Source organism: Hypanus sabinus, chromosome 8 (assembly GCF_030144855.1).
Source record: "Hypanus sabinus isolate sHypSab1 chromosome 8, sHypSab1.hap1, whole genome shotgun sequence".
NCBI lineage: Eukaryota > Metazoa > Chordata > Chondrichthyes > Myliobatiformes > Dasyatidae > Hypanus > Hypanus sabinus.
This window is the reverse complement of record NC_082713.1, coordinates 123252445-123267566: the sequence shown is the minus strand read 5'-3', so window position 1 is coordinate 123267566 and position 15122 is coordinate 123252445. Positions and strand designations below refer to the sequence as shown.

Sequence of the window (15122 nt, the reverse complement as noted above, 5' to 3'; positions counted from 1 at the left end):
TTCTTTGTTCTATCAACTCTTAATAAAACTATCATGAAGCAGTAAGTGTTGTGCCTCATCCCTGACTTGTAAAAGAACCTCGGATTTACAGACCACAATCCAACAGATGGGATATTCTCTATTTGACTGAATAAATGGGGTGACAAGGTCCTGAGAAATTCAACATCATCCCAGGATAGTGGAGGAATTTGGCCAGCAGGGTTGGGTATATACCTTTACAAGACTGTAGAATTGTGCTTGTATTGTTTAGTGCCTGGATCAGCAGAGCATCCTGGTGTTGCCCTTTAGCCTACTGCTGTAGACATAAGACTATGTGATGTTGACCTCTAGCCTACAGCTGTACACCACGAGTCTACATCTTAGGTGTTTTTTCCTCTAGCTTGCTTAGAACAATACAAAATATGGAAATGTTGCTCATTACAATCAGTGCACACACCTCTTTTATGGTTGATTCTAAGGGGAGTCATTACTCTCCAAAGGGATGGCTCTCCATGTAACGTAAATAAAGAGTCTCCTAGCGAATACCTTGGTCTGAGTCTTGTGTGGAAAAGGAAATTCCCTAACACTACTTCACTGTTACTCTACCAACCAACCTACCTGTTCATTCTTTCCATCTGTGCAGTCTATATTATCTACACAATGCACTGCTCATTTCTCCTGTGCTACTCTGGCAAATCTTACAAAGCTGTGACCTCCACTACCAAGAAGCAGAAAGACAATAGGTGCTTGGCAACACCATATGTGGATTGCCCTCCTGCTCATCATCCTGACTTGGAAAAATGTTGTCTCTCTTTCATTGTTGCTAGATCTAAATATTCAATTTTGTGATTTTTTTTAAAGTGCCCGATATCGCTGTGAGTTCCTTTGCCTGAAGAATTTCAGAGGATCGAAGCGTGATTCTTCATGACTTTAGGGCAATTGGAGATGGACAATAAATGCTCTCCTGGCCATTGGTTGCCCATATTCCAAAAAAGTGAATAATCATTAAAGTTTAATCAAAAGCCTCAAGCCATCCTCATGCAAGGGCTTGAATGGCTGATTCTTGCGGCACATTGAAATCATGGGTTTGGTTTGTATGTGGGTTCGCTCTATCTACAAATGGCAAAGAGAAGTTGTTCATGTTCTAGTTGTTGTTCCTAGTGTAATGTGAAGCACTGTGCTCTTTCAATTTGTTTCATGTATATGAATCAGTATCTCTGGTTACATTTATGGTCCCTGCAGTTAGACTTGCAATGCCAAAAACTAAACATACTCTGATTAGCTTAGAGGGAAGCTCCCATAAGTAAACAGATGCTTAAGAAATGAAATTGCTTCTTTTATCTGAATTCCTTTGAATGTCAAAGCTTTTTGTTTTAAACATTGTACTATCCTGCTTCATCTGCACCAGGAAGATGGGAGATATTTGTAAGGGGAAATAAAGCTTTCTTGTTAAGTTTCTATTATTAGCTTTCACTAGTGTTAGTGAACCCAGGTTGCTGTCACTACAATGACATTCCTCTAACCACTACACAGCATATTATTAATTCTCTATATTAATTATATAAAATGGGCAATACAAGTCTAAACCAATTATTTCAGACAAATGCAATTTAATTGGTTAACAGTTTACATGCACAAATATCAATAATATTTTCATATACAGTGTAAAACGTTGCAATCAATCTTCAGTGTTCTAATGAGATTCAACATATCATTGAACACTATCAAACTTATACAGATGTACTATTGTAAGCATCCTAAATCATTGCACCATGTTCTGGTACAGCAATCTGAATGGGCAATAGCATAAGAAGCTGCAGAGAGTTGAGGACTTAGCCCAATACATTAATGGCTGATCCCTCCGACAATCGGTCAGCATCTACAAAAGAGCTACCTCAAAAAGGCAACATATATCAAAGGTTGCCACCATCCAGGCTATGCTACCTTCTTGTGGCTACCAGACTATTCAGATGGAATATGAGGTGTTGCTCCTTCAGCTTTAGAGTGGCCATAAACTGACAGGGAAGTAGAATCAAAATGCATAGCCACTTGGAAATCCCATTGCTCTGTTGGTTGGAACGAAGTTGGTTGGCAAAGTGGTCCCTCAACCAACATTGGTTCTCCCTGATTTAGAGGAGACTGCTCTGGGAGAACTCAATATAGTAGACGACTTCGATAGACTTGCACATGAAGTGATGCCTCACCTGGAAGGACAGTTTGGGCCCTTAAATGGTGATGAGGGAGGAGGAATTTTATTTATTGTACTTAAATAATAGCATAGTAACAGGTCACTACTGTGCCATCCCATATCTTAAATATGCTGAATTTTAAATTGGTTATGATTAGATGTCCAACTTAGAATTCAAACCTATATCTCCTCTAAACTGATGGCTTTCCCTGTAGATTCTACACTGAACTGAGAAATTGTATAAATTGGGAAATCATGATTCAGGTAAACTTTTATCTTCAAATTTGATTGGCACCTAGTTTGGTTTATTCATTCAGTCCGTTGCCAGTGAAACACATTGCACTTAATTTTGCACAGGTACCAAAAGGATGGTCTGAATGAGACAGTGGTAAACTGTGTGAAGAAGTCGTGCTCGCAGTAGAAAGTGTGTACAGATAACTTAATGCATGTCTAACCTGAGTACAATGATAACCTGACTCTTGCAGCAAGTGACAATTAATAATAATGTAAATTGGGCAGCACCATGGCATAGTTAGTAGAGCTGCTACCTTACAGATTGATCTTGGTTTAGTTCTGACCTTGGGTGCAGTCTATGTGCAGTTTGCACATTCATCTTGTTACTGCTACGGTTTTCCCTGATACTCTGATTTTATACAGTCTTCTTTCTTCTTTCTTTTTCAATCTTTTTATTGAGTTTCATATAAATATAAAAAAAACATAACATAATAATGAATAGGTTATGAATACAATAGACTTAAGATTACATTAATAATAGGATAATGATATCCTATTAAACAACAACAAAAAAGTACATTAATCAATCAAGTCTATATAATTATATATAAAAAAAACAAAACTAATCATCAAAAGAAAAAGAAAAAAAAATTAGAAATGTGTGAAAGAAAATATATATATGAAACAAACACTAAACTAAAACTAACATGGGCAATAATAACAGTTTATAAGTATATGATAATGTCAAAGAACTCCGGAACTCCATACCTGAACAAGAATAAACAAAGAGAAGGTCTGGGAAAGGCCAAATTAATTCATATGAAAATGTCGGATGAACGGTCCCCAAGTTTCTTCAAATTTAATTGACGAGTCAAAACCCTCAATGAGTCATTAACCCTCAAATGAGTCATTAACCCTCAATGTGATAGATGTCATTCAGAAGTGGCTTCACTGACCCATATGTTTTGGTCATGTCCTACTTTACATAACTATTGGAAGGACATATTCGTTACCATTTCCTCAATTTGGAACATCGATTTACAACCTAACTTTATTACTGCAATCTTTGGTATACCAAATGAGGATGGTAATCAGTTTTCTCCTTCAATCAGACGAATGATTGCTTTTGTAACATTAATGACCAGAAGGTCTATATTACAAAATTGGAAAGAAGTAAACCCTCCTACCACGTCTCAGTGGCTTTTTCAAACTATTTCTTATCTGAGTTTGGAAAAAATTAGGAGCACTATTTTTTGATTTTATACAGTCATACTACTCAGAGATGGGTCATTCTGCTAACCATCTATATTCCTTTCCACTTATCCTTGCTCCATACTCTTCAATTCTTAGTGATACAGTACTTGGTTAGAAACTTTTTAAATACTGATCTAAAATATGTCCCTCATTATGCTGTATGTATGCCACTATTAAGTCCCTGTTGGCCTTCTCTGCACTATGGAAAACAAACCCAACCTTTTTGGTTTTATAACAAAGACACTTCATCACAGGCACTATCCTACTCAATCAAGTGCAATCCTGCCCTTTCTAGAGGACGCCATGGTTTGTGAGAAGTTATTACAGCTCAGTGTGTTAGAGTTCAAAGTTCAATCCTGGCATCCTCTGTAAAGAGTTTGTGTGTCCTCTCCATGGAACGTGTGGGTTCCTTCTGGGTGCTCCGATTGCCTCCCGTACTCCAATGATGTACTGGTTAGTAGATTAATTGGTTGTGGTAAAATGTTGTGTGATTAGGCTAAGGATTAAATTGGTGGTTGCTGACGGCATGGTTCAAAGGGCCAAAAGGGCCTATTCCGCACAGTATCTCTGATATGTAATATTTCAGATACAGCCTGAGCAATGTGAGCATGTGACTATAAGATATGGAAACAGAATTAGGCCATTTAGTCCATTTAGTCCATTGAGTCCATTGAGTCCACTCCTCCTTTATTATCCCTCTCTGCCCCATTCTCCTGCCTTCTTGTAACCTTTGACACCCTTACTAATCAAGAGTCTATCAACCTTCACTTAAAATATATCCAATGACTTGGCCTCCACAGCTGTCTGTGACAATGTATTCCACAGATTCATCACCTTCTGGCTGAAGAAATTCTGCCTCATCTCTGTTCGAAAGGAATGTCTTTGTATTCTGAGTCTGTGCCCTCTGGTTTAGAGTCCCCCACTATTGAAAACATCCTCTCAATGTCCACTCCGTCTGGGCATTTCAATATTTGATACGTTTCAATGAGATTCCCCCCTCATTCTTCTAAACTCCAGTGAGTACAGGTCAGAGGCATCAAACATTTCACAGACCTTAACCCTTTCATCCTGGGATCATTCTGGTGAACTTCCAGATTGTTTCCAATGCTTAGCTCATCCTTTCTTCAAGGAGGAGCCTAAAACTGCTCACAGTATTCCAAGTGCTATCTGACCAATGCCTTATAAAGCCTCAGCATTATAGGACATAAACATAGACATAGAATACTACAGCACATTACAGGCCCTTTGGCCCACAATGTTGTGCCGACCCTCAAACCCTGCCTCCCATACAACCCCGCACCTAAATTCCTGCATATACCTGTCTTTTAAACTTCACTAGTGTAGTTTACATCTTTGCTCTTATATTTTGGTCCTTATGAAATGAATATTAACCCTTCATTTGTTTTACTCTGTGTTATAAAGCTGTGTTATAACGTCCCTGCTTTCTTATTCCATGCCCAACTAATGAAGGCTAGTTTGTGCACTTCTTTTACCTGTGCTGTCACCTTTATGGGTGGCACGGCAGAGATGTGTCTCTAATAAAGGAGGTGTAAGACGTTCCTTCCCTCTGCAAGTCATCCTTGGGTAAGTGTACCACCTGCTTAGCCCCCCCCCCAATCAGGGTCACATGAAGCGATGGGAGCAGGTAATGGATGGCCATATGAGTAGCTGGTGCCTATCACATCTCCTGGTTATGCAACCACTGATGCCAGGCAGACGATCTCTGAAGAGTATTGATAATGTCTGGGGTCACCCATCTTGTAAAGAAGGCAATGGTAACCACTTTTGTAGAAAAATTTGCTAAGAACAATCATAGTTATGAGACCATGATCGCCTAATTCTTATGACACAACTTGATGATGATGACCACCTTAAAGGAGCTTTGGACTTGTATACCAAGGTTCTAGTGTTCCTCAGTACTCCCTAGCGATCCAGCCATTCATTGTCTATGTACTATCCATTTTTTAACTGCATAACATGCATCAGTTTACACCTCTGTGGATTAAATTCCATCTGTAACTCCTCTGTGCAACTCAAGTTGGAAAATAAATTACTGTAGCTTGAAGCTTTGCTCCTCAGCAGTACTTGTGTCATCTGTGATTTAAGGTTTCTTTTCACATCCCAAAGATATGCTGCCTTTGTAGATTAATTGGCTCCTGTAAAGTGAGGGTGAATGGTAGTATCTCGGCAGAGTCACTATGAGGATGTGGAGAGTAGATTAGGGTTAGCATAGTGTTAGTTTAAAGGGTGCTTGATAGGCCAAAAGGCTGTTTTGATTGATGATTACTATTCTTCAGTTGCTAATTAGTTCACACTCTGAATTTTGTTCCAGGCTTATGAAGAGTATACAAGCAAGCTGGATGCACTGCAGCAGCGCGAACAGCAGTTGTTGGAGTCCATAGGCAATGGCACGGAGTTCACAAACACTAATGCCACCAACACTGACTTGATGGAGCCCTGCACTCACCTTTCTGTCACTCGGAACTCTGCAAGCCTGTTACAGAACCCAAATGACAGTTCGAGGGCCAACCCCAAATCACCTCAGAAACCCATTGTTCGAGTCTTCCTGCCCAACAAGCAGAGGACAGTGGTGAGTAAATACGGTGAAGGGAGTGACATGAGATTCTGAGGAACAACTACAGGCCAACAAGTGGTCCTAAGTTCACGAAGACGGAAAACAATAAGGTAATTTGTATTGTGGACCATTGTGGACATAATACAAATGTATTTCCTTAACATAGCCTATGTGCACATTTAACCCCTAACCACAGAGAGCTTTTTTTTTGTTTGGGAGTGGGATTGTTTCCTGTATTCATCTTGTTAATAATGATTTAAGTTTGTGTTTCTGATATGTGTTCCTTAAACATACCTTGCATCATGGTCCACCCATCAGTGTGCCTGAGTTCCCGTGCAACCCAAATCCATTCAAAGTATCCCCAATATTACATGCTTGTTGTACCTCCTTCACCTGTCTGGTCTCCTGTGTTCGTGCCTAATGTTCCTCCATTAAATGCATTCCCTTTTCGTGTTCTCTTTTACATATGTCTCCACGCCACCACCTTTCTCATGAACCCTATTAAAATATGCCGTTCAATTGACTGCACAATCTATTCCACATAAACTGCATTTCAAGTTTCTGTTGCTATTAAAGTTCAAATGGAAAATGAGAGGAAACTGTGGCCTGATGGTTTGCTCCCTGAGATGCATTTTTATTCATTTTTGCTGTACGATAATTTACACATACTTTGAATACACTGTATATTGCAAATTAAAGCTTAAACAAATCTGACAAGTAGACATGAGGAAATCTGCAGATGCTGGAAATTCAAGCAACACACACAAAATGCTGGTGGAACACAGCAGGTCAGGCAGCATCTATAGGAAGAAGTACAGTCCTGACAAAGGGTCTCGGCCCAAAACGTCGACAGCGCTTCTTCCTATAAATGCTGCCTGACCTGCTGCGTTCCACCAGCATTTTGTGTGTGTTGCTGACAAGTAGACTTGTATTTTACACAGGTTACCTTCTCTCTGGCATTTTCTGCTGAATCAGCAACTTTTTCTTCCTCATGCCAGCTGTTCCGAGGCACACAGCATTGTAGCATTTACACTGTTCCTGGCTCTTGCTACTGGGACACAGTTCTGGAATGTGTGTGTGTCCGGGGGGGGGGGGGCTAGTACATCACTGTACTGAAGCTGTCGAGGTAAGCTGAGGAGGACTGAAAACAACTGGTTGCTAAACTGAAGGACAGAGAGAAGGCACGCTTGTGGATCCTATCCCAGTTATGGGTATTATTATCACTGGTGATTTAATTTTACAGAATCCAGCCTAATAAAATAGGTTGACAGCAGACTTGGTGCTAAGCCTCCAAAATCTAATTGTTGTATCAAGGCTGTTGATTTTCATAAGAAAACCTACATTTTTCCTTGGATCCCCAACTGATCTAAAAGATCAATTGCTTCACTGATTAATTATTCAAATCACCTTTGCCTACTTGAACCTGAACATTGAGCATTTTATAATTCATGAAATCTACTCTAGCTCTCAATCTCCCACTACCTTCAAGACCACCATCTTTATTCTTAGGCAGCTCAGTGACAAATTTTGAGTACAATTTTATGAAACCTTCCAATCATGCTACCTCCTGTATTCAGTTGTATAGATATTATGGATGAGAAGATCCAGTTTATATGCATTTTGAAAATCTATGGAGTCTAGCCTTGAGTTTTATGATTAGTACTGCATCACTGTAGCTATTGGCCTTCTCAGCCAAGTCTTTCTCTCTGCCTTTGCTCTGGTCCATTGTACCAGTAGTACAATATATTGGTGAGACCACACTTGGTTGTGTACAGTTCTGATTGCCACCCTCTAGGAAGAATATGGTAGCAATGTAGTAGACATTCATTAGAATGTTGTCTGGAATTTGAGGGCTTATAAGGAGAAGCCTGGTTTATTCTCAGTGAACATAGGAGGTGGAAGGGTGGCCCATTAAGGTTTCTAAAATTGAGGGCAAATGGTCAGAATCTTGTTCTTACAGTGGCGAAACTGGAGGTCACAGGAATAAGGCAAAAGGGGAGAAATTTGAAGATTTGAGTAGCAGGTTTTCCATACAGAGGGTCATGGATGTCTGGAATGAGCTATTAGAGGAGATAGTGGCTGTAGATACAATTACAATATTTAACAGTTGTTTGAACACACTTGGGTGAGAAAGCCGTAGAGGGATGGAGGCCAAATGTATGCAAATAGGATTAGCATTCATAGTCCTCACGGCATGATTGTGGGCTGAAAGGGTCCATTTCTGTGCTTTATAACAACGATTCAATGAAACCATTAGTCCCAATCACCCTGGCTGTCCCCAAGTACAGAAATCAACTCATTCCTGTGTTTAAGAGAAGCAGGCTTGGAAGATATTTTGTCCACAGAACAATCTGACAGGAACATACCCAAGTACAGTTTTCTGTCAAAAATGATGCATTATTCTCGCATCAGCCTGACTTGAGATAAATGCTGACGGAGAATGTGTGTTCATTTATCAGCTGATTCTTTCATTCCCTCCCTCTAGCTCAAAATGGTTCTGCCCTAGCTTTGACATTGCATATTTCTTTCATAACTTTCCTGTCTCCTCGGGTTCTCTCCAAAAGTACTTTTCTCTGAGAAACTCTTTTCTCCCTCAATGCTAGCTTTGCATCATTTGGCCTCAGAAGTCCTCATGTATCTTGGTGGTTGAATTCTTTTAGAATGTTCCTTTGAAGCACTTTGAGACATTAAAAATGCTAAATAAGCACATGTCAGTGATGTTATTTAGTGATAATGTCTTACATTAAAACTGAATGCAAGTTGTTGCTTTAGACCATTTGGTGCCTAGAATTGAAGAAGAATGCTTGCATGATTGTTGGCCTATTTCACATTTTATTCTCACAGTTCTGCTTTATTCACCTGTATTTAAATACTGCTTTTCACTGCTATGATCCTTTGTACCTTGCACTAATTGCATCATTGATAAACCTTAACAGGATATCTATGTACACTTCTGCAATCCTCATTGAAATAAGTTTATTCTCCGGCATAATTATAGTGGAGAAAGGGATGTGCTGGGCTACGAGGTCAGAACTGGTGGTTTATGCTTCTGAAGAGCTTTTTGTCTCATGAATGTCTTATTCTGAGCTGCCAGGCCAATTCTGAGTTTAGCCTATTTAGCATAGTTGTAGGTCCACACAGTATGATGGAGAGTGTCTTTCGTGCGAAAATGACATTTTCTCTCTCGAAGAATTATGCAGTGGTCACTTTTGCGAGTGCTATCTGTGACTAGTAGAAAGGCAAGGACAATGTCAACCAAGATTATCCCTCATGCTGGCTTACTCACTACTTTGGACACAGTTTGGCATTGATAATCCACAGCTCATGATCACTTTGGGCAGTAGTGCTGTTACCAAGCCACTCTTGTTGACTGATATCAAAATACCCACTTAAAGTACTTTCTGTGGCATTTTTGCTTTCATTGCTTTTTCCAAGTATAACATGGGGTGGCACTAGCTCACCTCTCAATGGGTGTGATTTTTGGTGCACATAATGCTATGAGATGTTATGGTAACGGCCCTCATGGGTTCTGAAGTGAGGACTTACTGTATCAGATTTCCACATGTGTATCGTAAAGTTTGCCCCTTTGGTGGGATGCCTTGTTAGTATGTAACCAGGGTAGAGATACAGACATGCAGGCCATAAGGTGATGACTGTCTGTATTTCTGCTGCTTGGTGTCTTGTGGATGCCTAGTCCTGAGCTGCCTGACTCTGAGTACAATTATGTCAGGCTCTTGACTAATTTGTGGTCTATTTCCCATAATTAGGTGCCAGTTCTCCGCAGTTTAGAGGTGGAGATTGAAAGTGTTTGCGGTGTTAAGATGAATGACATCAGGTTTTCTCCCTTGTTTTCCTCCTTGTTTTAATGTGGATTACTATGCTGTTGCATGGGGCTATTAGAAGTCAACCAATTGTTATGTATTTAGACCAGATTGCGAAAGGATGGCATCATACAAATGAGTGGTTCTCATTAGGGGATAATTCTATAGAGCGACACAGCACAGAAACAGCTGCTTCAGCTCAATGGCTTGAGCTGACCAAGATATCCAATAAGGCTTGTCCCCTTGAAACCTTTCATGTCCATGTACTGGTCAAGTGTCCTTTGTCTCTGGCAACTTATTCCGTATACCGACCATGACCTGGGTGAAAAAGTTGCCCCTCAGGTTCCTGTTAAATCTCTTCCCTCTCACCCTAAAACTCTAGTTCTCGATTCCCCAACCCTGGAGAAAATGCATGCATTGACTGTATCTGTACTCCTTCTGGATTTTATATTTCCCTACAAGATATGTAGCATCAACAAAGTTGTGCCGAACATGTCCCTAGCTTAGAAATTACTAGGCTTACCCATAGCCCTCTATTTTTCTAAGCTCTTGTGGCAACCATTTCAGCCCTGGGGAAAAAGCTTCTGACTATCCATACGATCAATGCCTCTCATCATCTTATACACCTCTATCCAATCACCTCTCATCCTCCATCGCTCCAAAGACAAAAGTCATAGTTCACTCAACCTGTTTTCATTAGGTATGTTCCCCAATCCAGGCTTGTAAATCTCCTCTGCACCATTTATAAGGGTTCCACATCCTTCCTGTAGTGAGGTGACCAGAACTGAGCACAGTACTCCGTGGGGTCTGACCAGGGTCCTATATAGCTGCAAAGTTACCTCTCGGCTCCTAAATTTAATTCCACGATGGAATACATCGTATGCATTCTTAACCACAGAGTCAACCTGCGCAGCTGCTTTGAGCATCCTATGGACTCGGACCCCAAGATCCCTCTGATCCTCCACATTGCCAAGAGTCTTACCATTAATTCTAGATTCTGGCATTATATTTGACCTACCAAAATGAATCACTTCACACTTACCTGGGTTGAACTCCATCTGCCACTTCTCAACCCAGTTTTGCATCCTATCAATGTCCCGCTGTAACCTCTGACAACCCTTCACACTATCCACAACACCCCTAACCTTTGTGTCATCAGCAAACTTAATAACCCATCCCTCCACTTCCTCACCCAGGTCATTCATAAATAATCACGAAGAGTAAGGGTCTCAAAGGCACACCACTGGTGACCGACTCCATGCAGAATATGACCTGTCCACAGCCACTCTTTGCCTTCTGTGGGCAAGCCAGTTCTGGATCCACAAAGCTATGTCCCCTTGGATCCCATTGCCTCCTTACTTTCTCAATAAGCCTTGCATGGGGTACCTTATCAAATGCCTTGCTGAAATCCATATGCACTACATCTACTGTTCTTCCTTCATCAGTGTGTTTAGTCACATCAGATCACTTTTCATTCTCCTCTGTTCCCAAACTTTTCAACAGCTTTCCCATACTCGGTCCCTTGAGTCCTGGTAATATCCTCTCCACCAAGGTTGATTCCCTCAGTAGAAGTGCGGCAAAGGGGCTGGATTAAATTACTGCTTTTTTTCTGATCCAAAGGGATATTATGAGCTGTAGTAATTGTTTTGTGTGTCAGCGATCAAGGGTCATTAATAATTTTGTGGCTGCCTGTAGTGGTGCTGCTATTCGCCATCAGAATAGAGAAGATTCCCTGTTGGTCATGCCCAGAGATCACAATGCTGAAAACCACTGGGACTTACTTTGTGCACAGTTTGTATTATGGAATTATTCTCCAATAACTATTTGCTTGAGAAATTGCACCAATTTAATATAGATTGCTGAACACAGTACTCCATGGGGTCTGACTAGGGTCCTATATAGCTGCAAAGTTACCTCTTGGCTCCTAAATTTAATTCCACGATGGAATACATCGTATGCATTCTTAACCACAGAGTCAACCTGCGCAGCTGCTTTGAGCGTCCTATGGACTCGGACCCCAAGATCCCAAGAAGACTGCTGTAGTTTTATTATTCAGTTTTCTACAGACACTTGTAAACAGGCTCTGTAAATTTTGTTTGGTAATATAGATTCCACTTGTCCAACATTTATCTCCTTGGCTGGCAGTGTGGTGTCGGTGGAGTCACTTAGACATTTAGAAACTCCATAGCAGCTTGGGCACCTGAAATAATTGATGGAGAAATTATTGCAACATCTCCATTCTGCCTTGGGACTTTTGTTGCTGTTGTATGCAGCTTTGGCTGGTTCAACAGTGTGAGCAGGAAAAGAAATTGCTGCTGTGGAAAATGCTGCATATTAAGTGTCTGTTGTCTTTTCTAGGTTCCAGCACGATGTGGGGTGACGGTGAGAGACAGCCTGAAGAAAGCTCTGATGATGAGGGGATTGACGGCAGACTGCTGTGCAGTCTACAGAACACAGGATGGGTGAGTGGTGCAGTGAGTTTAAAACACTATGCTACGTGGAGGGGAGGCTTCAGGAGGTAATTTCCATGATAGGATTGAGCAACTGTGGTCCCTGAATAACTTGGTTATGCAGGGGAGAGGTTATTTCCATTTGGAGATGGATACCCTACCACAATGTATATGACCACTTGGTTTGTTGTCACCAGCAGCGGTCAACATTCAGACATCAGCTGATGAGTGGCAGGTAATATTCTTGCCACAAAGGTGCTAGGAAATGCTCATTTTCATTCAGAGATCTTCTAATCACCTACCCTTGACACTCTGTCATTAGAGCAGAGGCCTGCTCTCTGCTTTCTTCTTGCTGCTGCCATCGGGAAGGAAGTACAAGAGCCTTGGGTCCCACACTACCAGGTTCAAGAAAAGTTATCTCTCTTCAGCCATCAGGTTTCTGAACCATGGTGAATAACTTCACTCACCTCAACACTGAACTGATTCCACAACCTATGGATTCACTTTCAAGGGTTCTACAACTCATCATCTCAATACTTACTTATTTCATTATTATTATTATTATTATTAGTAAAGTATTATTATTGGTTGTTTGTCTTTGTGTGTAGTTTTTCATTTATTCTGTTGTATTTCTATTCTACTGCAAATATCTGCAAGGTAATGAGTCCCAGGGTAGCATATGGTGACAATGCACTCTGATAATAAATTTACTTTGAACTTTGAGCTTAATATCACCAAATCTCTCATTATCAACATCATGGGGTCATCATTGAAACTCCATTCATCCAGCCACAGAAATATTGTAGCAATAGGAACTGGTCACAGGGTGGAACCTTGCAACAGGTGATTAGTGTCCCGATATGCCAAGGCCATTCCATTATCTACAAGGCCCAACATGGGTACGCCATGTTACTGGATAAATGCTCCAAACAGTAAGGCTCCAAGAGTGCCACACCAAAACAGCTTGTGTGACTACCATCCATTCCTTTAAATGTCTATTCCTTGCCCAGTGACTACATTCTATCATTTAAAAATGCACTTCATTTATTCGCTCTGGTGTCTCTGATGGCTCCTTCTCAACCCATGATCTCTGCGACCAAGGTAGCTTGGGGCAGCAGGCAAAATGGAACAGCACCACCTAGATGGACTTCAAGAGGTACTGCAGTTGCTAGAAATCTGAATCAGCTCACAAAAGTGCTGGAGGAACTCAGCAGGTCAGGCAGTATTATCTACAGGGCTCCCTCCAATTCACATGACATACTGATTTTGGAAGTAAATTGCTGGTCCTAAGCAATGTTCCCTCTAATTTGTAATGACCAGTGTGCACAAAAATCTTGTGCTGTGCTGTTTTTTGGCCAGTGACAATATTATATATCGCCAGACTTCTAGTCAAGATGGAGCCTGTGCACAACACTCCTTTGGCCTACAACTTCTGGATAGATCATGAAACCATGTATTTAATTTCTTTTACGTCATTTATGTTTGTGATTTTGGCACTGTTGGAGCTTCTGACTTGCTGTTTGGACATCATTTGGGTGTCCTGGTGCTCTACAGTCTCAGAGAGGATTCCAGGAGGCAGAGGCAGCATGAGCGAACCTTATGGTGGGTGAGCCAGTGTTCGACTCTATTTCGCCAATTAAAGCTTCCATTGTTTACCAATTAAAGTGATGAAGGAGATTGAAATATTGAGGCAGATGCAGAAGTTTTGATAATAGTAATGCCTTTCTTTTCTTTCTTGGTTTCATGGCTATCCGGATAAGAAGAATTTCAGAGTTGTATACTTTGATAATAAATAAATGAATCTTATGAACCTTACGTGCAGTCGAAGTAAACCTGAAGCTATTCTAAGGAGAATAAGCCATTCCACTTTAAATAAACTAGCAGTTCTTTTGTGCTTCACGCCCTTTGCTTCTTTGGAATTCAACTTTTGTGAATCAATAATTTCTTCAATAAAATCATTATAAATAAGCCAGTTCTAAAATCTATAAACAAATCATTACAAACTTCACGTTGTCAACATTGTCCACATCAGAAACCGGTAAAGGAAATGTGATTGTGTAAGATCCTGAAGTATACCTAACACGCCAACGAGGTAGAGGGTGGCAATCTTTTGTGTATAGTTTAAATTCCTTTGTGCGTCAGGAACAAAAGGTAGGTAGGTGTGCGTGTGTGCACGCGCACCTTTCTGGGAGCATTGGTCCTCAATCCTAGAACTCTTCCCAATAGCGCCAGAAATTGTTCAAGAAGCCAGCTTATCGGCCAGCTCAATGGCAGTGATGGATGGTGTTGGACTAGAGTAATTGTTGTTTTTCTTGTAGTTTAACTTTCTGTATGCTTACTCGTATGTTTATACAGTCACCTGTTTTCCAGTGATTGTACAATGAATTTTCACTTACTGTAGTATAACTGGTTTTATATTTTGCTTCTGCCTGTGACACACCATTGAACCTGACTGTCTCATAGGTTGTCCCTTATTAATTGAATTTGTCATCTGTTCAGTTAGAGCTAGTTTTTAGTATAAGATGACCATGACTTTGTTCTTTCTTTTAATTCTCTTTCTTCACTTTCTTATTTGCAGTAGAAAGTGAGTTGGTGACTTATTTCTTTTTTTGCGAACATCC

At 40.6% G+C, this 15122-nt stretch overlaps 1 protein-coding gene across 5 annotated transcripts in view; it reads left to right on the top strand.

The window, feature by feature from the left end:
- Positions 1-15122, top strand: part of braf (B-Raf proto-oncogene, serine/threonine kinase) — a 118374-nt gene that overhangs the window by 37637 nt on the left and 65615 nt on the right. For all 5 annotated transcript variants that reach the window (XM_059977740.1, XM_059977739.1, XM_059977738.1 and 2 more), the window contains exons 3-4: positions 5988-6245; positions 12410-12513. In XM_059977740.1, the coding sequence (XP_059833723.1) occupies positions 5988-6245; positions 12410-12513 (362 nt within the window). The remainder of the gene's footprint in view (positions 1-5987; positions 6246-12409; positions 12514-15122) is intronic.